Here is a 25055-nt window from a genome sequence, read left to right on the forward strand (position 1 = left end):
GGTTTTGGACTCTTATCGTCAGAAGATTCACAAGTGTGCCATGTGGCCACACTGACCATTCAGCCTTGAATGAAGATCTCTGGGGCTATAAATGATATTAACCATGTATGTAAGGTCTTGCGTCATCAGGACCACAGTACACAAACAGAAGCCAAAATAAAGAATAGTCTATCATCCATTTATTTGGAGTTGCACTAATGTGAATAAGATAATTTGGTTTTACAGTGCTACAGTGAGTGATACTTACCTCAGACATATTTTTTTGAGGAGAAAAAAATTACAGCTTGCACTGAAGTGGAATGAGTACAGTACCATAATGACTTTCTTTTGCCCAGGTGCTCCCTTTACACTCACACTATTTCCTAAATCAATACAATTTTTTATAGCATGTTTGCCTACAGTTGAGGTCTCTAAATGATATGTGATTTCAAAATCTGAAAAACTCTTTCAAACTTTCCCTACAGAAGACAAATAAGTTTCCTTGGAGGATTGCTTGCTAATAAAAATAATATTGGTGGACTTTAGATTTTAATTGATTACTTTACTTTGAATTAATGGTTAATTACACTTGCAGTACTGCATTCTATGACACAAATAAAGCTGTTTGGTAAGGAAAAAAAGGCTACGTACAGTGCTTTTCATATTTAACATATACTGATGCATGTAACCGATCAGCGACTGACTAACCTGACTAATTTCCATGGTTTCATTCAGCTTCACTCTTGAGATTCCTGTGGTCTGCTGAGCAAATAAAAAATATCCCAAATTTAAAACATGACCACCATGAAAGGTTTCCAAAAGATCAGACTTTTTAATAGGATTTTTGCTGTTCATAGGTCCATACATTATGTAATTTAGAAAACAAAATTTCTTCTGAGAGTAGATCATGTGCTATGAGGAATCGTTAACACTGAGAAAATGAAATAAAAAGCCCTGTATTTAAAAAAAAAAAAACAAACCAAAACAAACCCAAATAAAACCCAATAGATTTTGGACAAGAAAATATTATAGTGATAAGAAAAAGTGTATGCTTATGGATAATTCAAGATTTGCTGTATTTAGTGAGAACATTATTAGGGTTGGCATTCTAGTGCTAAGTTAATTTGAGAAACAGTTAAATCCTAGAGATGCATAACATTTTTTAATTAATGGTAAACTCTTCAAAAATATAATTTTGCGGGTATTCAGTCTTTTGAGTTGAGTTAGGCAATAAGTTTCATCTGCAAGGAAAGGAAATAGGAGAGATGCATGAAAACGGTGTCTTTCATTATTTTCAAGGGGATTGCATTAGAAATGTTCATGTTTGACAGTTTTTAAGCAAAGGTTTTGTGCTTTGAGTCAAAACAGCATTTTTCATTAACTCTGAGAAAACAGGGGAAGTTAACTTAAAAATAGTCTATAGGTGACATAAAAATAGGAGGGGCTGCAGGTGATGTGACAGAGAGAATTAAAGTTCAAAATTATCTTTTTAAAAGTTAGAAATGGTCTATAAAAACAGAATTAAACCAGAATGTTTTGTCTTCATATGAATATACATACATCTTGTACAGAAATCCAAAACTTAGGAATGGGAAGGACCAGAACTTTTTAAGCACAAAATTATGGTGTAAACTTCTGATCTGAAATATTCCGAAAGCCACAGCATGAGCAGTCTTCCTCTGCCCTATTCAGGTATTTCCTTTAGGCAGAAATAGCTTCCTTTTTATGGGGCATAAAACATTACTGCTTAATCTAGGCTAAGTGCTGTGTAAAATTGAAGGATATTGATACAGACGAGCACTAAAGGTGCACTCATGCCCACTGTATGAAAAGGTTTAAAGTTACCCTCTTTGCAGAGTCCTCTTCAAATATGTATTAGTTCCTGAGAATTTTTAACTTACATCACTCACTGTATTTCTATTTTTGTTTTACAGAGAAATGGTTAATGCATGGTTTGCTGAGAGAGTTCATACCATCCCAGTCTGCAAGGAGGTAACCAAGTCCCAGAGTGAATCCTGTGCTTGTCACCAGCCTGCCTGTGCTGAGACCACCAACTCCGGGACGCCAGCGAGGAAGATCTCTGCTTCTGAATTTGACAGACCCTTAAGGCCTATTTTTGTCAAGGACTCAGTAGGAGCAGTGAGCTTCCTCTCAGGCTCTGAAAAGAAGGAACAGATGCCTCTGCAATCTCCAAGGATTGAGACCAGTGCAGGGGATCAGTGCTCAAGACTATTAGAACTTGTGAAAGATATTTCTAGTCACTTAGATGTCACAGCGCTTTGCCATAAAATTTTTCTACATATCCATGAGCTTATAGCAGCTGATCGCTATTCCCTGTTTTTGGTCTGTGAGGATAGCTCTAATGAGAAGTTTCTTGTAAGCAGGCTGTTTGACGTGGCAGAAGGCTCCACCCTGGAAGAAGCTTCCAACAACTGCATTCGCCTGGAGTGGAACAAGGGCATTGTGGGTCATGTAGCAGCTATAGGTCAGCCTCTGAACATCAAGAATGCGTATGAGGTAAACAGACAAAATTTATCTTGAACAACTCTTGAAAAAAAGAAAAAGGCATATTAGCAGCTGTTGTAATATTGCCATTTTAGTATATGTATTTGGAGCTATATTGACTTAAACCAGTCAAGATGCAAACCTGACGACATGGTTTTGGTTATAACGCATATATTACAGATACATGCATGTACAGAAACATGGAGCTGTGGCTAATGCTAGAGGAATGCTAACATCAAAATAAATTATGTAAGTTTGACAGTAGCAGTCAGATACCAGCCCTGTCTTAACCAGCTATGTGCACATGAGTATTTGCATTTCTAGATTTGGACACTTAAATGTTTACATTTCTGCTTGTGTAAGGACGTAAGATACTTCTGCACCAAAATGAATGAAATTGTGCATGTAATTGTCTGAAAACTGGAGTCCTGTGACTAAAAATACTTTGGAGAATTTTATCATACCTGAGGTACAAGGAGTAGGAGCTGAATGAACAACAACAGGATGAGGGTTTGAATTGTATAGAGGTCTCCTAAATGAAATGATACTCTGCAATTCGAGTTATTTAATACGAGGCCAGATGAAAAAAAGGAAGAGAATCCAGCACTGGGAGAGGACATCTCTTACATCTCAGCTTAACATCTCGTCATTCCAAGCTCTTTGGATATGCTGATTTTGTGCTTTGAATTTAGGGAACATGGAAATTTTAATGAATTACTTAGTTGATTAATTAACAAAGGCATACAGAGCTGAAAACTCCTGCTTCTGATTGATGACCTCTCAGTTAATCTAAGCATGTTTACAGAATTAGGTAACATTACTGAGTAGATTTTTTTCAGAAGCAAAAAAGAGCGGTATGATTTCACATGGTTTCATTTTCAAGAAATACTTGTTTGCTGCCTCAGAAACTGTCTAAACATTTGCTAAGTACATGTTTCCAGTGGGACACCACTTGTCCTTATAGTTTAAAAGTTCATTCTTGAATTGGGTCCGCCATGCTCAATTTGAAATCAATTACTAGAGAAAGAACAGCAGCCTTTAAAAATAGTCTGATTTATTTTAGTAAGATTTTAAAAAAATCAGAGTTTTATAACAATATTCAGCTGAAAAAAATGAAACAAGCATTCTCTGGTAAAAGCAAAAACACTAACCACATTCATGAAACTATGCTCCTCTGTGGCCATATGTCTTTCAGTATATTTCTGTAATTTCTTCTTGATGATAAAAGCTATACTAGGGATGGTTAGTCCATGTATACATTTATTATAATGATGGTCTAGGCTCAAGAAAGGCTTCTCCTAAGGTTTGGGGTTTTTTTTGTTCTTTCTGGCAGTTGTATTTATCGACAGGCACTCCTGTTCCACATAAATGCTTTTTTGTTGTTGTTTTAATGCATTGATAGTAACGACTTTATACAATTATTAGCTAGTAACGGAATCTTTGTTATCCTGGGTAACAGTTAAGTCAAATATTGTACTTTTCTTAACCTTTAAACCAAGGAAGAAAAAGAACTGGTCTTTAGGCAAGTAGTCAAATAATTGTGTTTTTTTTCTTGTATCAGGATCCAAGATTCAATGCAGAAGTTGACCAGATCACAGGGTATAAGACTCAGAGTATTCTCTGTATGCCAATAAAGAATCATAGGGAAGAGGTAAGTTGCAGTATTGAGATAATTTCATGTAATACTGTTTCCAGCTATGCTAACGCTTTTAACTTTTATTAGCTGGCAGTCATTATCTTATAGTATAAAACCATGTCTTTTTTAAAAAGACTGTTTATGTTTGCTTGGACTTTAATTTTCTCTTATCTAGTTCAGTAATGTAAGCCAAAGGGAATTGTCAAGAAGAGTTTAATTCCAGATGCAGAAGTAGGATATATGTATTTAACTCTACAAGTGCTGTTCCTGGTTCCTGTACCAAGTATCTGTCAGCATTAAAGTTCTCTGCATACTCATTGGTCTATCTCAGTGCACACTCAGATTGCAACTAAGAGTTACTGTACTTCAGTTTAGCTTGTATCTACATTACTTTCTTCAGAGGACATAAATTGAGTTTTATCATTGTGTAAAAGGTTGGCTTTTACATTCTATTAACTCAGCTCATAAGTAATAAACTAAGAAACATGTTAAGCCTGCTTAACAGCAGGCTTTGAAAACACATGGTGCTGATGTGATTCAGAAAAGTTATCCACAAGTGATATAACTTAAATCACTCTTAATTTAAAACAATGTGAATCTGCTCATTGAACTCTTGTACCTATTTCCCATCCATGCTACTTCTCAAAGAAGTTCTGTCTTCCTTTTTGATGCAATGCAGTAGGGAGAATTATTTTATGGACTAACCACCTCTTCTTGCACTGAGTAGTTGAAGAGTGAATTCAGTAAAGTCAATGAAAGCAAATGAACGGAAAAAAAGTGAGGTCCACTGTTTCACTTAGGGAGTAAGTAAAGTAAGTTTGGGGGTTTTTTTATCCTGAATGTAGTAGCCTTCAGCCACATCACCAGTTCTTAGAATACAAAGGGTAAGGCTCTCTGTAGAGTGTGTCAGAGCTTTAAGATGGAGATTTTCTCTCCTGAAATTCCTTTATTTTTTAGAGTATTTATAATTTGCTTCCAGAAAACTCAAACTCCAAAAAGAAATGCTGCCAAGATTGGTTTGAAGACATCATACCTTCTTTTTCTTGCTCTTCCATCTTTTACTCCTCTGATGGAATGCGTTACCTTGACTCTTATTGCATTGAACCTTTTTTTTATTAAATAAATTGATTAAATTCTTGATTTAACTTGTTTGTTGAATCTTACTCTAGCTAACCCAGATGATCAGCCAGGATTTCCTTTCTTCACCTACTGCTAATTTTGGTTTAAAATTTTTTTTTCAGTTCTTCCAAGGACAGCACTCGATATTCTCCTACTCCCACTCCCACCTAACAAATCTTCCCCTTTCTAACCAGCAGCAGCCACTGCTGGCCTTGGGCCAGCCAATGAGCAAAGCAGATGTTGTGCAAAGAGCTGTCAGGGACCAGTGGTCCATGTCAGGCTGGTGCAACGCTTTAAATTCCACTCAAGCCATCCCATTTTCTTTTTGTTGAATGGAAAAAATGGTATGCTCTATGTAATTGGGATCAGAAATTAGTTACGTAATCTTGCTGGCCAGGGAGTGTGAAAGTGCTTACTTCTCACTGGGTCCTGATGGCAGGTGGGGGAAGAAGTAAGAGCTGTAGTCTGTTGGTCCAATACACCATGACTTACAGGCTGAATAAACCTGCAATTGGCCGTATCTTCAGCTAGCTTTCCGCTCCTAAGTGCATCAGCAAGTGGAAATGAAGCAGGAATTTGTTTATTTTGAAAAGTTCAGCCAACCTGAAGTTTACGGAGAGTGTTACACTCTACTCATATGCAATAATTTGAAGGGGCTAAACTATAAGATTTCTTATAGGGAAGGACGACACTTTTTAATTTTTTCTGATTTTAAAGTCTCTACCGAAGGTTTTTCTCCCTCTCACTATAACACGTGACTGACATGTTTCTGGACAGATGTTGGAGTAAGTGAATCAGTCCTTAATTTGCCATTTGCATTCTGCTGCTTTTTCTGTTTAAAAAAATCCTACCAAACAACAAAACCAGAATACTGGCTCCCCCCCATTAAAAAACCCACAAAACCAACGACATAAAAAAAGTCCCCAATGTCCCTCTATTAATACTGAGGATAGTGAATGCTGCCTTAGCCCAGGATGTCAGCAACCACAGTCAAAAGATGATTCTGGAAGACATCCAAAAATAAACACTGAGAAAGAGAAGCAACTGGGGGTTTCTGTTTGTTTGTTTAGTCTTAGTACTATTTTTTTAAAACAGAAGAGTCAGTAATTGAGAGGAAGAAAATCTCATGCTGATTATTAAATCCTCTGGGCCTGCTGAAGTATGGAGATTTTTCCAGTAGATGTTTTTCACATTTGCCTATATTTCCATGAGGCATGTGAGAAACCAAAGTCTTACTTAAAAATAACAGCTAGTAAGAAATTCCATAGATGAAAAGAAGAAAACAGTTTGATTCACAGAAGAGCTCATAAAAAGGACCCAGGAACTGGTAACAATGAGAAAAAAGCAGTGCAATAAGAGGACTTTACCTCTGCTCAGATGCACATGATGAATGGAATTATGTTCATTTAATAGTAAAAGAACTTTTCTCAATCAAACCTATTCTTGCTGACTGAAATTCCACAGAAACATTGCATTTCAGATTCATAAAATTCTGCTGATTACGTCCTTTGATATCAGATCACAGAGGCTTGTGTAGTGTTAGCTTTATGAAGAGTTCTCTTTTTCCCATGAAAAATTTCAAATGCAAACTGACTGAGCTTTGCATCTGACTTCAGGGGCTTTGAACAAAGGTTTGATATCTGTAAAGCCTTGCTACACAATCTCTAATAACTAAACAGAAATTCTTTCCATCCCATCATACTACAAAAGTATAGCCACATGATGCTTTCTTGCACACAAGGCTATATCATTTGCTGGTTATCACCATTGATGAAAACAAGGAGGAAGAAGGGCCTTGGGTAACCTGAACTGTATTCTACTTAGAACCATTTTGGTTTTCTTTCTAAGTCAAATAATTTAATCATCTATTTCTGTATTTGAATTTGTCCTAAGGTGAATGTGAACCTATAGCAAAGATTCCATTTTGATCATGAAAGGTTTTGTCTTCTGGTGATTCTTCTGTAAGAGCAGATAACGATATACAGTTATCTAGACATCAGTACGTAAGACTCGTTACTTGGATTACTGATGTATATCAGAGAACACATCAAAGCCTTCAAAACACTGATTTTTTTATCCTCAGTAGCACAAAAGCCACCAATGAAATGTTAGTATTAGCCAGCTTGTACCACAGAGTTACCATGGTTATTTCTTTTGCAAGAGAACACTGGTATTGCTGGCCACAGGCTTTAGCTGTAGCTATTAATGCTAACCATTTCTGTGCTTATACAGAAATCAGGGTTTTACCACTACTGGCAGAAGACCTAAGGTTGTGGCAGTTCAGCATTGTGTATCTCAAAAAGCAGCTTTTCATTCCTGGTGTGTCCTTAAACCTTTACTCTTTCAGAAGCTTGAATGGTACTGGTTTGCCTTCTAGAGCTCCCATAATAAAGTCAATAAATGCAGTGGCACTTTCTTGTGATTTTGTTTGGTCTTGGATTCAGAGATGCAGAAAAAGGACTACAGAAGTTGTTGCAAATAATTATCACCTTGAATTTCTCCATCTGGTTTTGTAGACATTTGTAAACAGTCATTTTGACAAAATTTGACAGAACTGAATAGAGAATGGAAGTCCTTAGCTTAAACCAATTTGCAGAGTTAGCCAGAACTGTCACAAGACTCAGTACAGCTTTCTAACTGGTTTGGAGTATCTGTGGAACGACTGGTCTCTGATGCATGAAGTCATCACAGCTGCCATAGAACACCTATAGGAATTACATAATTTTCTGATATTTCTGCATTTTTTTCTTTCAGCTGTGCAAAATAATTTCCACAGAATTCTATTTCAGCTTAATTTCTACTAAAATCGGTAGGATTTTCTCATACGGGAGTTTTAAGCTGAATTAACTGAGGCCTGTCTCCCAGACTCTGAGTATGAACTTCCTACTAACTGGCTAGGGAAATGTTTTATTCTGGCAATGCTCACTCCAATTGTTCAGTTTGTTGTTTACTTTGCCCTATCTCCTGTCACTGGGAAGCTCTTCCCAACAAATCAGGGATGCTACTCTATTTACAACAGCCTTTGAAAATGTCCTCTTAAATTTTATTGTATAAGATGTGACCAGGCATGTTACTGTTAGCCAGCTAAGTTATTTTCTCCCACAGTGAACACTTTATGTATAATATATCACAGTCGCTGCAGTCTAGTGTAGATCTAGCCAAGCTAACTTTAAACAAACTAACTCAAGTTCCAGTAGCAGTCTTGCTGCAGGATTATGGAGATCAGTAATTTGCTTCTTGGGTGGATTTTCAGCTTATGCTGAGACATGTGTTACAGTAGCTAGACTGCTGGAAATCATACAGGCTACTGTTGGCATGAATGCTGGAAGAGGATGTGAAAGTTTTGTTGATTAAAAATGAAAGTCTGTAAATACAGTTCTGTCCCCATAGGATAATTTTATAAGCCTGAACCAAACCTCTACAAGACCAGGAGAACAAAGTAAGGTTAAAACCACTTTGTCTGTCTTCTCAAGTGGATGTGTTCCCATCTTTAAAATGAGATAGGAGTTGAGTTTCCCTCTTTCTATTACCTTTTTTTTGGCTTAATGTAATTTTTCTTCAGGTGCCAGCAAAGTAAATAAAAAAAAAATCTTCTTAGGAAGCAAAATTATATTAATTATATTCTTAAGTCAGCTGAAGTAAGAACCAACTAAAAAGGGCACTAGCTGCCTGTAGAACTGGAACAGCTTTCACAGAGTTAGGCCTGTAATCTTAATGTGCAATAAACTGCAGCATGAAACAATCCAGATAAAATTCAGAGCATGGTCATCAGCACTGAAGTCATTAGTCATCACCTACTGGGAAATACTCTAGGTAGCCTGCTACTTTTAGAGGCAGGAGTCAGCTATGCAAGAAAATAGTAAAAATAATTCTCCCTGATAATTAGAAGAAATCTCTCCTTGTAACGTGGATCTGGCTTTATTAAATGGGATAATTGGTAGAAGAAAGGTTACAGACCCAGTAGCAGCACTGGAAGATTACCTGTGTTGCCAGCAAGAACACAATTTAGAAAGCTGTGTTCAGATGTGGTAAAACAGGTGTGGATATTGACCCAGTAATTGTTGGAGGGTTTCTTCCCCTCCTTTTGGGACTGAAAGTAAGAAAACAATTCCGTGATTAAAATTGTTTTTAGTATTCACAGTGTATGTCTATCTTATGTGATCTGAATGGAAAATAACAAAGTACTTGGTTTCTGATCCAAGGGGAATTTTTCCAACTGACTTCAAAGAAACATGCCTGTTAGAGAATTAAATATAAAATTAAATATAAATGTAAAATATTGCGCCTAAGTAACTTAAAAACTACCTTTTTGTTAGACTGGAACAGTGCTTTCATGAACAAGTGTTTGAGTGGACTATCATTTTTTTACAACATTCTCCAAGCTTTACAAAGAATTAGCTTTATCTCAGATATGTCTTGTTTATTGCCACAAAGATTTCATACTTTTAATGTACCCATTATCTCAATAAGTTTTCTGTATAGCTGAGCTCAGAGCAATTGATTCAATTTTTCTGCTGGTGCGAACATAACTCCCAGCTGGAGATCACAGATCAGGCCTATTGTTATTTCAGATTTGTTTATAGTAAATTTCAAAAATGAGGATTTGGGTTTCATACTATGCTTAGTATTCTGTAAAATGGAGGCATATGTTCTCCATGGCCTAAAATGTTACCACATGATTTACTTTTGTCCTAATTACATAATTACTTTAGAAACAGAAACAGATCCTCTTAAGTTTCCTACATCTTCTCCTAATTACCTGGTTGCCGGCAAGACTCCAATGGCTGAATAATATCCATCTGAGTTTTTTCTCATTACTGTCTCTATATCACATTCTACAGAATTTAGTGAAGTTGACTGGAATTTGTACTGATATAAATGAGGCCAGAATTTGGACCAGTTTAATTTTTAAAACTGTTTATTTTGTATGAAAAAATGGCACATACTACAAAGCTGTCTTTAAAAGCTTAAAATGCCACTGAAACAACAACAACAAAGGTTTGCATCTGCACAAAATTTTTATCATCATCAAGACAACCATTAATTTTTAGCAGGTTTATTCTCCTTGTTACTCTTCAGTTAAAACCTTTTACTGAAAGGCCTTAACAAAGATCTAAAAACTGAGCATTCATCTTAGAACACATGCCTTTGTTAATTTATCAGAAACCTGCAGTGCTAATAAAAGGAGGCTAAATAGTCTTTTTGCTATATTAATACGTTCCTTTTACTGTTTTCTTATAGCTTTTTTAAGCTATAAGCACAGGCTTTCCTTTCATGGAGGGGATGTGTTTACACAAGATGAAAGTACTCACCTTTTGGATGCCTTAAAAAGCCTCTGACCTCATTAAAGTTGTCTTAGCTCATGCTGGATGAAAACTGAAAAAAAAAAAAAAATAAATACCCACAGAAGACAGTGGTATGAGAAAAGGCCTAACCATTAATCTCTGCACATGTAGGTTAACATAAAAGCATATTGACTGGTTAAAGGATTTGCTTACTACTCAAAGTCTGCTATAGAAGTATATAAAACTAGTTGTACATTGTTGTTAAAGTAAGAAAGTTCACTGGATAAGAAACATCCCTCACTGAAGTAAATGAGAGGTTGACTGTGGGAAAAACTGGGTTGTATGGAATGGAGCTGACAGTTAAGCTTTATTTCAGACAGACATTTTTGAGCCCACAGTTGGCAGGGATTCATGCTGCAGAACAATGACCTTATTTGTAACATCAGTATTTTAGGAAGGCTAGGCTGAGAGATAGTAAATTGTCTTCCATTACAAAAATAAAACTGTATGCCTTCCATCAGTTTAGCAATTATAAATTTAATTATTAATAGTTAAGTAGAACTTTTTAAACATGCACACTACACAGTTTTCTTCTGATATTGTTCATCCCCAAAAAGCAAGATGAAAAAAATACCATCATTAACACCTTGTACTGGTCTTACACTATTTGGATCTCAAACACAGGAAGTTCTTTGCAGCTTTGTCAATAATTTGTTGTAAATGTGCCAAAAAATATGAAAAGAATCAAAAGCTTTACATATACTTTATGGCTTCTTACCACACACTCTTTCACGTTACCGTACTCAGCTAGGTGGGCTTCATCTGTACTAGCACATTCTAGCCTCTGAGTTTACTGCACAGCAGATTTATTGAGTTTAGCAGAAGATAAGATCTAGCCATTTAAATAGATGAACGGTCTAACTTTAAGGAAGTGCAGGTTTTTAGTGAGTGACTTCCAGCTCCTCCCAGTTTCCAGCCTCCCTCTCCTCCCTGTTGCTCTGGTGCTACTCCTCTCCTTAAGCTCTGCTTTAATCTAAATCCATTCCAGGAGCTGCCAGTGGCTATTCAGCTTGACAGCTGACTGTGGACTTCATTTCTGGGTACCAATATAAGTAATGGCTCAGACATCAGTGTCCCTACCCTCCACTTGGCACCCTCCTCAGAAGGTCATCTACTTTGGTGCCTTTCTCATCCATCCTGATAAACAGCATTGGGTTCACCACCTTATAGCTCCTACTCTTGACATCAATTACAGAAACCAGTCATTACTCACTAACAGTCAGGACATTTGTTTTTTACTTCACAGGTCAAGGAAACTGTACTTTTTCCAATTCTTTTAAGCCTAAAATCAGATTAGTAATAATTTGCAAAGTCTCAAAAGGAGTGGAAACATACTGAATTATATTAGGGAAAGGCTAAGGCCTTGAAATCCTATAATCTAGGAAATGTTTATGCATCAGAGAGAAACATTTTTTATAGTAACAATTTGATTTAATAGCAAACAAGACTGTGTATTAGTAATGTGCAATATAATAATACAAATAAATAACCTTTTTTTAATGGAATGACAAAATATTTGAATTAGAAAACCTCTCATTTTCACCTTATCAACAGTGAAAGTCAGAAGTATCTCAACTAAAATTAACCTCTCCTTCTGAAAGCCTTCCAATTTTATTGTGGTGTGAAAATATGTGGTTAATTTACGACTCAGAAGAGCAGAAGCCTGGAAGTACAATGATAAGCACAGAATCCAGAAGAAATTTGAACTAGTTTACGGGACAGAATGGTAACTGCCAGTACACAGCTTGAATAACTGCAGTGCGGAATCTACAGAAATACTATCCCAGTGAATTAATTTTTTAAAGAAATACCCACTTTCTCTTCATACTGACTTGTATGAAGGTCTTTTTAAATTCTCTTGTTTTCCTTGGAATCTGAAAAACAGACCCAAGTTACCAGAGAAGACATCTATGTTGAATATGTAAGAGTAAGTCCAATGCAACCACCCAATTTCATTTCTTTCCAAATGTCAGAGTCAGAGCCTGCATTAGAAACTGGAATCAATACTAAGCAAAGATCTGAATTCCACTTTCATTTTTGTAAGGACTTCTGCTGTTTGCAGGGCAGATTGGTTTCCTGGGAGTACGCAAACTCCACAAAGAGTGGCAGTAACAAAAGCATCATGCTTAAACAGCTGTGTTGTTCTCTCACATTCATTTTACTTTTTTTTTTTTTTAAATCTAAACCAACATCCTGTATCGAGAAATTATGTTTATTGGCTAACTATCCTCTATGTAGAAAGTTACAAAAGCACCAGTAGCTTGGACTTTAACTGACTGTCCTTAAAGGGACCATTTTCTATTTTGTAAGAAATCATGTTTTAGTCTGTCAATTCTGGAATTATGTCCAGAAACTTGAAATCAAATTTTACCACAGATTATTTCTGTACTAAAAAACCATCATCTGAAATTTAACATAATTTAGACAGAACTTTATAAGAATAAAATTAGATGTGTAATCTGGCTTGGTTTATTGTTACACAGATTCCATACTAAGTTTGAGTAACAAACTCGAGTCTGGCAGGAACACAACCTTTGTATACTATTTTTCAGCATATGAAAATTAATCCGGTCAGATTCAGAGAGATACAAAATGCAAAAAGATTACTGTGGCCAAATTCTAGATCCGGTGAGGAGGCTGCATTTTGGAAATTTCGTCAGAGCTAGCAGGAAGGGTTTTTTCTACACACACAGACAGATGAACTTCAGAGAGAGCTGTTGTGTGGTCTGGCTTATGACTGCAGAGGGGAAAACTGTTGTTGTCTTTCTGGGAGGTGATTGTTCCAATTCATAGAAATAATTTTGGATCATATCAACCCCTCTTCATAAGAGCATCCAGGACTCATGCTACTTATATTTTAGGATATTTCAGGTTCATGCTCAGCTATCTGTAATATGAACAAATTAGGAAAAAACAGGCTTAAATATCTTCTGTTATCTAAAGGTCAACCAAATGAATACCTGTAATTATCATTCATTATCTTCTATAAATATGTTCAGAAATAGAATCCAATAACAGATTCCTAAAAATTATCTAATGACTCCATTTTGAATGCACTAGGTTGTTGGTGTGGCTCAAGCAATCAATAAGAAATCTGGAATTGGTGGCACTTTCACTGAACAAGATGAAAAGGTATAAAAGCTGGACATTTATGTCTCTTCTATTTTCATAGGGGAACAGGGGATGGATATGTTATTACTTTTTGTGATGATCAGAAATTTGAAAGTTATTAAAAATTAAATACATCTGAAAAAGTCAGATTTCCTGGTAATACTGCAAATTTCTTTCTTTATGAGGCCATGAGAAAGGTGGATGTGAAATAGTTTAATTTCTGGGTCAGCATGGTATCTCTCATACATCTCTGAAACACAGGCTTACTCTACTGAAATGCATTGTAAAATGGTTTCATAACTGTTAATAGATATAATTTTTTATTAATTGGTTCTAACTCTCCCTGTATCCCCAACAAATGTATTTTGAATATTAAAATTTATGTAGTGATTATTTCTTAAATACTGTATCACTTCTCAATATAGCAATTGCACAATGAGAAAAAGCTTTGGATAAATTATGAACAATATATGAGATAATCAGTAGAGCAGACAGCACCTTGATTCCTAATTCTCACACTGCTGTTGCTTTCCAAATACTTCCAGACTTCACATTTGGATTGGTATAGCAAAAAACAGGCTGCACTCAGGCTGATGATGTTGACTTAACTCTCATTAGTTTAAAAAAGGGAGAAGAGATTCTTGAGGGAATAATAACAAATTATCAGTAACTGAAGAAAACCCAAACCTAAATGTGTAGTTACCAAAGATAACTTAAAAATATCAATTAATACTTCAAAGTGAAAACAAAAAATTGTAGTAGCTTATCTTTTGAATAGAGTTAGCATGCTGTGAAACATTATCTTCATGAGGTGTTGGTCTTCATTTGTCTTCAGGATTTTGCCGCATATTTGGCATTTTGTGGAATTGTTCTTCACAACGCTCAATTGTATGAGACATCTTTGCTTGAGAACAGGCGTAATCAGGTATGGTCAACACATTTGTCTCAAGAATACAGGAATTACGATCGTTAGCTAATAATCAGTGCCTGCTCCTGATATTTCTCATATGGTAGTTATTCCTTGGCTATTTTTAATTACTCTAATTGAATGCTGTGTATCTCTGATAAAGCTCTAATTAACTTCACTGAGAAGTAGGTGAGCATATTCCAGCTTGGGCTGTGAGAAGTGGAGTATCTAGGGGAAGAAGGTAAAGCTACATGTCAGAAAACTCGTTCCATGTCAATATACTCAGTATTGCCTGAAGTTCTCCTGTGGCTCACTGTATGTATTATACAACCAGAAGTGTATGTACTCCAGAAATTTCAGATAGAATTATCCCTACAGAACAGCAGAGGTTATACAGATTGTTCTTTTAGTCTACTACAACTATAAATAGTCACTAACCATATTTTCAGTAATAATCAGATGGAAAACTGAATTTCCTTCTGATTAATGTTATTGTATCTTGCAGTCATCTTTATAACTGATGAGTTATTATTGCTATTGCCTTTACGGGTGAATATGTCAGCCATATACGGTATGAAAAAGTTTTGGAGAAACAACTGGGCAGCAGTTGTTTTAAAAATTTTCTGGTAGGTCTGAGTTTCCAAGTGACTATCTGTGTTTGTAAATTGGTACAAATTTAGATAATCTTTTTCAAATTGGCTCTATGCTGCTTGTGAGGGAAAAAGGAATATAATATGAGCACATCTGAGCAGCTAAGTCCTTCAGCAGAAGCTCTGAAATACAGCAGCTGTGTCTAAATGATGTTTTCACCAAATGAGTTTATTAGGATTTGTTAGAATTACAACAGATAATAATTGGGTTCAAAAGTCTTAAGAAATGTAAGTATCGCTAGTTTTAGAATGCACACATGAGCCATAGGAAACTATTAGGTTTCCTAAGGAGAAATAACTGTGTGTTGTCTGGTTTTCTCAGGTTTCATTTGATGAACTGTTAATGCCTAAATCTATTCTGTCTCTCTAACCGAAAACATCAGACAACTAAATATGCTATTTATTTCTTCCATCAAAAGTGTCAAACTGGCTATTGCTTACTGTTGTCTTGCAGCCTGTGTGAGAGCCAAAACCTAGTTTTGGTCACAGATATACACGTTGATTCCCTTGATTCAGGGAAGAGGAGAAGAATCAAGGACAGTAGTAATGCTAATTATTGCTTAAATCACAATTAGTTGAAATTTCACAAAAGACCTTTTCCCCAGGTGCTTCTTGATCTTGCCAGCCTGATTTTTGAAGAGCAGCAGTCTTTGGAAGTAATTCTGAAGAAGATAGCTGCCACTATAATATCCTTCATGCAAGTGCAGAGGTGTACCATCTTCATAGTGGATGAAGATTGTACAGTGAGTATGGTTTTTGTTTAAAGGCAGAAGTGTTCATTTCCTGGAGCAGTGAGGGCTTCCCGCCATTTTGACTCAATAGTATTTCAAACCCATAGTATGCTCTGTTGCCTTTTCATCCTCTGCCTTTTCTTCTATGACATCTACTCAGGTTATTAACTTGGGAGGCTTTGGTCTTTGTGTAGGCCAGACTGCCATTTTATGCAGCCATTTTGCATTACCTGTTGGTAAACTATGGCTCTAAGCTCTCTCCTGTGGCATAGATCTTGAACGTTGAACTCCTTCATAACTCATTTTCTTGGCTACTGATGTAGGATGGAAAAAAGGAAAAAGGCTGGGAGAAAAACTATGTGGCCTTTGCTGCCTGTGCAGAGTCAGTTTTGATGGCACTTTTTATTTTTTTATTATTTTATTTATCTAAGCAGGGAGTATCTAAACAAGGTATCTGAACAGAGTCATGGCCTGTCCCAAGATCCTGGCTCACTGAAGTAAAGCACAACTCCTTTCCAATCTGCTCACCTGTATTTCCTTCCCATTGAAAATAGGCTCCAGAAGGAGGAGCGGGATATTATGTTGCATGCCTCAGTCTCGTACTGGCATTGCTAGTTTTACCTTTACTATTCTTTATAGATATGAGTGTACTAAGATCTGGAAGTGAGGAAGCATTTCCAGGTTCTGTAGCACAGAAATAGCACACAGCACTTGTGATCATCTACCACAATCCCATCTCTCCCTGTATTTAGAAGAGTCACTCCTGCACACAAGAATACAGAAGAGGAATTTCCATAATTTTTGTATTCTCATATTCACGGTCCTTGCAAGTTAGATAAACTCCAGCACCTAGTTTGCAGTCTGTAGTTTGAATCTTTAGTATAGAGAGAATCTAATTTCTCACTACCTTTAGGCTTCTCAACTGTTAAAAAAAGCTGCATGAAAAGCAACAGAGAGATCAGCAAATATGTTTAAAAGGTTTTGATGTCCTCACCTGTCCAAGGAAAGCAGGTCTAGAACTGGATGAATGTTACTAAAGAAGTTCTGTGCTGACAGATAAATTTGGCACAGTTTGTAAATACTGGCATTTCTTCTCAGAGTGATCAGTAGAGATTCAAGACACTTCAATGATATTTAAAGTTGTATCAAAAGAAATTTTTGTGGTAGGATCCTGTACGCTTGCTGCTCGATGTGAAATGAAGTTAAATACTTTTATACGTGTCTTTATTAGAGATTAGGTTTTGGTAACTGCAACAAGCTTTCATGAATACTACTATTCTAACTTACGACAACCTTATACGTCTATATATTAAACTATCATCTCCGTATTCCAGGATTCATTTTCTAGTGTGTTTCACATGGAATCTGAAGAATTAGAAGATTCAGCTGAAAATCTGAAGAGGTAAAACAATGAGTTCAGACTTTTATTCATCCCAGGAGAATGCTGAAGAAACTATGCTTTTAATATATTTTTTTTTCCATAACAACAGACCTTATTTCCACTGGGTATCATGTATGACTGCTGTTTTTATAGAGCAGGTTTTGCCCTGAAATGTGCGTAGGCAAACTTGATTGCCTTAAAAGGGTCACACTGAGCAGAATAGGAGAGGAGGGCCTGAACTCTTTACTCTGTCAGGCCTAAGTACGTAGTTGTATCACAAGGCTAAGCAATGGAAATGTACAAAATGTGAGAAGTGAAAATCTAAGTTGGTGGGCTGCTCTTAAACTGATCCGTAAGAAATCTGCGTAGATTACTATGTTGTAGAGTAGACATATCCCCATTAGTAGATACTAATCCTATTTATTATTTCAATCTATTATTTTAATCATTAGTCTTACTTCATAGATAGGGAAGCTGACTCAAAGAACATGACTGACTAAACCAAGAATAAAGTTCTAAAGTTCAAACTTTCTGTCATCCTTCAGAAATTAAGAAGTTCAACTGGGAGGAAGGGAAAGATGTAGAAATAGTTGAATTAAAATGCCCATATTAAATAGTTTCCAAATTTAGTCTGAACCTCTGTATTGAAGTTTGAAAATTACTTTCTCCGTTACCTTTCTCTGTCATCAAAAACACTTGTTTCAAATAATGTCAGAGTGAGACACAGTTGTATATAAAATGTACTACTATAGATATAGTGTGCAGAGATAAAATGAAGATTTCTGTACCCCTTTGATCTTTTTTGCAGTGAACATTATATTAAATTTCATTCCATGTATTAGAAACTTATGTCCAAAGTGTGTGGCTTGAGCAACTCAAAGCTGTTGAGCTGCATTATGATTTTAGACAATGTACAACCAGAAAGTACAGAGGTACAACAGGCTAGTAAGATCACAGGGTGAAAGAGAAAGTTCCTGTTTACTTCCTCTTCTACACTATGGGAATGGTAAACAGACTTTACCCTTCCTATTCATTATCCCTTTCATGGTTACTAGTTAATGGACTCAAAATGTCATTTACTGCTTACATGAGCCATCAGTAAATTATTTCTCATAACTGATAGGGAAAGAATCTCGGAAGCTTAATTCCATATCTGAATCTTGTTCATGAGACAGCACAATTATATGCCAGGGACTGTACTATGAGTCAACCATTGAAGTTAGAACTTCTGCTGTGCTTGAAGGGCACGATTTCGGGCAATAGCAGAAATATAATGACATGGATTAGATGGGAAGTTATTACTTTACATAATAAAATTTCAGGCTTATTAGGTAATCAAGGACCCTGAATCAAACCCCAAATCAGACTGGTTTTCAGAATTCTGGGGCATTGACTTGTATAACCAAGTTTGTGAAATAACAAAAGAATAATCGCCTTCCTCCAGCACTGTGAACCTCCTCACACCAGAAAGATAAGTAAAGTCAGGTCAAATGGAGGAAAACTACAAGAGTTTGATGGGAATAGGTTTATTACTAGGACCTATGTCCTCCAAAGCAGGCAAAGGGTCCAAGAGAATTCAAATGCCTTAAATACATCTTGGCTAAAAAAGTAGGAGATTATTAATTCTGTAAAGATATTTTATGTCCTCATTTGGAATAAACAGCTCTATTTCAGTAACAGAATCCCCATGCACTTGATTGCGCCTTTACTTTTAGAACGAATTTGAAATGAACTTAGAAGCAGAAAATTCACAAATGTTACCTGCTGAACTCCATTTAAAGAACATGTGAATTTCAACCAGTATTGATTTTTCAAGTGTGTCAAATTTGTGAATGGAGTTTGTTTAAAAAAAGTTCTGTTTATTTCAATATAAACCCAGTTGTTCATTCTTTATCCTTCATCTGCATAAACTGTACTGATTTGTTTATATCTTAAGTTTGGTGTTCGGTGTTAAGGTTGTTGAATATTAAAGAAATGGTGGAATGCATAAATCAATACACTCTGCAGTTTTGTGGTGACAGCTGGATTAGGATACAGGATTTGAACTCAATTCCATTATATAGCTACTGGTTATATCTTTTCCTCATACAGGAAAAATATTACAATTACCTGCTTTGCATAATGAAATGACCTACTGTCATACTAAGCACCTAATAATAACAATAATATATCCTTCAGGGACTATGATACAAACAAAATCAATTATATGTATGCTCAGTACGTCAAGAATACAATGGAGCCTCTCAACATCCCAGACGTCTGCAAAGACAGAAGATTTCCCTGGACAGTAAGTAAAATAAGCTTAGATTTAAAATTGAGAAATGGAAAATGTTTTTCTGTTTACGTTTTCAACGTTTTTTGGTTTCCCCTTATTATCTCCATTAATTTAATGGCCACAGTTAGAATTACACAAACACAAAGGAAGGTACATTTGCTTGGTAAAGTTAATTATCAGTAAAGAAATCGCACAATACTCACACGCAGTGAGCAGACATTATTAAAAAAGTCTAAGATTCATTTGCCAATAAATAGTGTGACGTGTAGAGCTTGCAATATGTTCTATGGAAAACGTTTAAGTGAAGAACAGCTGGAGGTTTTCACAGTAACCCTCTGTAGTTTACTGTGAGTGTTGGAAGGCTTTCAGAAGTTCTTTCCCTTTTATCCTCTCCTTTCCCTTCTTGTTCTGACAAAGATGAATGTTATAGGTGCAAGTTCTTTGCTGTTTTGAGAAGGAACAACTTCACTTTTCTTTGGAAGCTTTGGCTTCACATTTCATCAAGTGTAAACTTGTGGTATGGTGTACTACTGAACACACGATACTGGAGAGTTAGGAGGGAAGGTCACTTGGCAAGACTCAGGTTACAGTCAGGTTGCCTTCAAAGTCATCGTCAACAAAAAGCAAACTTGTAATTCTGTATTTTCCTATCAATGCAGAAATTAGAAAGATGTCTGCTCTTATTATATTTAAGCTTGTTGACTAGAGGGGCTCAGGGAGAGGGTAATAAGAGGGAGCGGAGCTATGATCAGCAGATAGGTTTTTACCAAAGTCTTTGTTCTGAGATGCACAATAAAAAGGTCAGAAAATACAGTGTTCAATGTGATCCTTCCGGTAAGTGGAAAGAAGGGTCAGGCTCATGGTGGGGAGCTGTGTTGCTTCCCTTTTTCTCTGTGCAAGGTTTCATGGATGTTCTGGAGTGGGTTTCTTTGAAGGGTTGAGCAACACAGGAATTGAGTGCTCAACACTTTGCAGAGCTCAAAGCTATCTTAACTGCAGGAGTGGAAGTAAAAACAGAATTGGATGGATATACTGTATTAGGTTAATAAAGAAAGAGGTGATTATTTTGAAGACATTTTAAAATAAAAGTAATACCTTGAGAATCATCCAACCACTTGTTTGTCTGAAATGGGCCTTTAACTTTGTCAGTAGGGTAGGCATTCTTTTGCATTTTTCCGTGGAATCTAGATGACTTACACCTTGTGCATGTAAAAGAAACTCATAAAAAGAAAATAATAATACTGCTAGAAGGAATTTTGGATAATGTTTTTCAGCACAGAGTGGTTGCATCTCCACCACTGTGTAGGAGCAGTCTCAAGGCAGGGCTGTAGGCTAAATGTTTTGAAATCTGATGAACCCTGACATGAAGGAAATCCCAGGTGTACCTAGTGCCCTAGGAACCCTGGCTTGCCTCTTTCTTTGGAGGACATTCAACAGCATGCTTCCTCACCTTATGAAAATAACTTTGTGCTTTCTAAATGCTTTGGTGGCCTCAACTACCTAGGTAGTGACACGAGGCTGAACAACAGCTTGGGTTTATCTGTGGAAGAGCGCTGATGCTGCCTGCCTCAGGTTCAGGCTACCTACAAGGACAGTATGGAAGCCAAATGCTAAGCTTCAGCAGTTGTGTGTACAGGTCCTTCCCTGAACCAACAAAGTTAGTGCAGTGGAGACAAAGTTCAAATATCTATAAGACTCCTTAAAGCAATTTAAGCCTGTTTTTGCTTAATCTCCTTCCTGTTAATAAAAATACCTGACCCAGTATTAATGAAGCACTATGCACTGTGGTCCTATCTCCTATCCCGTCCAGTTTGACTTTCAGTGGATCTGAACATTACCATGAAACAGCAGGTTCTTCTTAGGGTAGCCATAAACCAATTTTTCTGCAAGCTTGACTTAATGTTTTTCAGCTGCCCTTGCTGGAGAGGTCCAGGGAGATATGCTAATTCTTATATCCTTTTTGACAGCTGATTTCACAGGTATGACACAGTTCAGAAACCAGCAAATCCTACTCTTGAGTTATTCCATATACCCTCTTGATAATGGGCTACTATTAAGTAGTAGTACTTAAGTTCCTGGAGTCAAATATCTGGCATGTTCTCATCCTTTAATGTTTTCTTAAAGAATCACACTTCCTATTGTCACTTATAAGCATTATAGTGTTTGTGCATTTGCCTGTAAAGAAACAGTCTTCAATCCTTACACAGCACCAGAGAGCAGAGCAACAATAGTTAAAAAAAAAACCCAAATAACCTTTTAATCTGTAATATTAGTGTGTACCCATTTTTTTGTATCACATACAGTTAGAGATTGGGCCAAATTTACTTCTCAGCAACTGCCAGGTTATTTCAGGAGCAGTCAGAGCAGAACTACATCCTTTCCTCACCAGATATTTGGAAAAGATGCATTCTCTTTTTGTTCCACCCTTCCAGCCTTTCACTCCCCCCCAAAAATTCAGTTTCCTTCTCTTGGAGTATGAGACAAACTGATAGCAAAACATATCCAACCTAGCAATGATAAAAGGTCTTTGGAAGACTGCAGAATGTTAACCTAGTTGGTGGTAGTTTTCCTGCCTGTTGTTCTTTGGATCGCAATTTGGTCTCCACTAAGCCCCCTTTCATTGCGTTGCTGGGTTAATCGAGGCATCTCAAAGAGTTTACGAAAATTTTAGTGCCACAAAATACACAGTTAGCTTAATGCCAGGTAGTTACTCTTGGTTTCTGACATTTGTTCCTTACATTGCCGTATTGCAAGTGAGGGGATAGGCTGGAAAGGGGAGAGTCAGTTCCTTTTACAGCTCATCACCGGACAAGAGTAAAAAGTGTCCTGAAGCCCAGCTGATCTTTTCTGCTGCACCCAGTGGAAGGTGCAAACTTGTCATTTTCATAAAGGTGGTACCTTCTAATGAAAGAACCTATTATAACACTCATATTTTTAGCACAATTACAAGTCACTGTAAATTCCTACTGAATGAAGATTATCATCATTACCTGTATTATTATTCACCAAAGTTTGTATCAGATACAATGTTTATTATACCATCCAGCCAAAGATGTGCAAAATCTTTCAAGATGTGGTTGCTTTTTGAAGGAGTAAGTAAACCAAGGATAGTTGTAGACCCCAGCTCTACAGCTTTTTCACTTCAGCCACTTGAACATTAGTCTTTAAAATTGTAACTGTATTCTTTTGTTTGTTTAACAGAATGACAATGCAGAAAATGTAAGTCAACACATAAAGAGTTTGCTGTGTACACCAATAAAAAATGGGAAAAAGAATAAGGTGATAGGTAGGTATCTTTAAAAATTTTTTTTATACATTTCATAGAAATATTTCTGTGCTCAACAGTAAAATCTCAGCAACATGGAATCTCAACCCAGGGGAAAAGATCCTTAATAATCATGTTTTCAGCTATAAGTCTACTGCAACCCTGACTGTAAATTGCTTACCTAATAAGTTACCAACTATTAATGCTCTTGTGATACTTCACCATTTTTATAGCTTCTTTGCATTTGAAAATTTTCTGTAAGTAAAATTATTTTCATAAAATAACACTTCCTGTTGAGAAGGTCACTTACCACTCTTGCGTAGATTTTTTACAAGGCAGTTAAAGGAAGAGAAGATGTAAATCAGTAAATAATCTTTTCAGGCCTGAGCTGTCAGTAGGGCTGGGTTTTCAGGCAACAGTGGTGGCATGTGGAAAGGCAAGCTGAACTGCACAGACATTGACAGTTTCCTCAAATGAGACTCAGCTATGGAAAGATTCATACATTAGAAGGCCAGCTGCTGTGCAATTTTGGTGCTACGAATAGCCCTGTGGAGATGCCTGCCTCTATCTGTGGATTACAGTCCTATCTTAAGACACTAGTTTAAGTGTCTAAAGCTACCCAATGTAAATATGTCTGCAGCATCTCCTTTGCTTTTCTTCTATTTTATAGAGTAGCCATAGTACCACTGGTTTCCTGGAGCAACATTTTCAGTAATAATTTGACACATAGGTCCACATAAGCCTAGATGCTCGTGGAAAATGAGAGGCCTAGTTATCTATAGTTCTCTAAAAATATTTAGGTAGCCATGGTCTGGATGCTGAAAGATAAGTATACACCTAAATAGTTTTGAGGATTTGCTCAGGGAATAAGCTTAATGAGCTTTAAGTCTTTCAGTGAGTTTCAGATTCACCTGAAACAAAGGGATGATGATGCTTTTGGAAATTACCAGGACTTCCCTGTCCCATGAAGAGTAGAATGAGTGTCAGCCTGCTTTCCTGGTATCAGTAAGTTCCACAAGCAAACAGAACATAAAATATACTGATTTCTAGAGAGCAGCATGAATCCAACTTCCTGAGCTTTACAAAATTTGGCAAGTAAATGTTAAGAATTCCAAGAATGCATTTTTTTAATGGTCTTCAAATAATTTTCCTTGAGAAGTATGACAAAACTGCATGACCAATGTATGTAGTAAATATGAGGTCCCTTTTCCATAAAGACAGATCTTTTTTTTTTTTTAACTCCTGAAGCAGAAAGAGAAACATCATCTTTACCTAAAGGAATTATCTGAAATTTCTTTTGATATCAGTTTCTTTAATGAGTTCTTTTATTACTTGGTTTTAAATATTGTACCAGACCCAAGCTGGGTTGAGTTTTGATTAGAGATATTTCACTATGCTGTTAGCTACTGATAAAACAGTTGCATCTGATCTCATATAGTTTTTTTCTATTGTTATTTTCTGTGGAAGTTCAAACTGAAAGCTTCAGTCAGGCCACCCACTTAGGTGGGTTTTTCAAATCTGAGTAATTCTCACTGGGAAATGTTCTTTGAAGTCCTTTGAGGTTTCAAAGCCTGCCTAATGTTCAGATCTTTAATAGAGCAAGGTCAAGAAGTTGTCTTTGGGACAATACCCAGAAGTTTCTTTAGCATACCGTATACTATATAAGACTATTACTATAAGCCTACTTTTTTATTTTTAAGATTAGTATACCCCAAACCAGAATTTGGGAAGTGGGATGTGCAGATGGGTGTGGGGTGGAAAAAACTGTCCACAGCAAAACCGAGCAAATCTTACCAGCAAGAAAGATGAAAAGAACTTTTTTAGTCTCCTGACTTGTGCATTTTTCAGGTATGTGGTGAAAGCTTTACAGAATCTTTCTGTGGTTTTTTAAGTATGTCCCAATAAAAGAATTTTGAATTCCTTTAACTGTAATGTATGGACCCCTCAATGCTTAGGGGAGCTTTTGAAAAAGGTTACAGTTAAAGAATCTTATGTACTGCACAGTGTATTTACTACAGTTCTCATTTTTTTTAAGAGACATTAACGTGCATCAAAATGCTGTGTCTTTTAAGAATTCATTTGCTTTTGCGGCTTATTCACTGTTGACTCTTAATCTTGTGTTCATTACACCACAGTTGCTATGGAAATAAT

General features: G+C 36.4%; 1 protein-coding gene and 1 long non-coding RNA gene across 10 annotated transcripts in view; one reads left to right on the forward strand and one right to left on the reverse strand.

The window, feature by feature from the left end:
• Positions 1–25055, forward strand: part of PDE5A (phosphodiesterase 5A) — a 136087-nt gene that overhangs the window by 83928 nt on the left and 27104 nt on the right. For all 9 annotated transcript variants that reach the window (XM_054823405.1, XM_054823403.1, XM_054823404.1 and 6 more), the window contains 8 exons: positions 1914–2496; positions 4046–4135; positions 13645–13716; positions 14531–14620; positions 15858–15995; positions 17318–17385; positions 19543–19651; positions 22841–22925. In XM_054823405.1, the coding sequence (XP_054679380.1) occupies positions 1914–2496; positions 4046–4135; positions 13645–13716; positions 14531–14620; positions 15858–15995; positions 17318–17385; positions 19543–19651; positions 22841–22925 (1235 nt within the window). The remainder of the gene's footprint in view (positions 1–1913; positions 2497–4045; positions 4136–13644; positions 13717–14530; positions 14621–15857; positions 15996–17317; positions 17386–19542; positions 19652–22840; positions 22926–25055) is intronic.
• The window catches only part of LOC129205620 (uncharacterized), a 65806-nt gene that overhangs the window by 10412 nt on the left and 30339 nt on the right, over positions 1–25055 (reverse strand). The window contains exons 3-4 of the long non-coding RNA XR_008576804.1: positions 10552–14639; positions 688–741 (exon numbers count right to left, since the gene is read on the reverse strand). This is a non-coding gene — a long non-coding RNA (uncharacterized LOC129205620). The remainder of the gene's footprint in view (positions 1–687; positions 742–10551; positions 14640–25055) is intronic.

The sequence above is a fragment of the Grus americana genome, chromosome 4 (assembly GCF_028858705.1).
Source record: "Grus americana isolate bGruAme1 chromosome 4, bGruAme1.mat, whole genome shotgun sequence".
NCBI lineage: Eukaryota > Metazoa > Chordata > Aves > Gruiformes > Gruidae > Grus > Grus americana.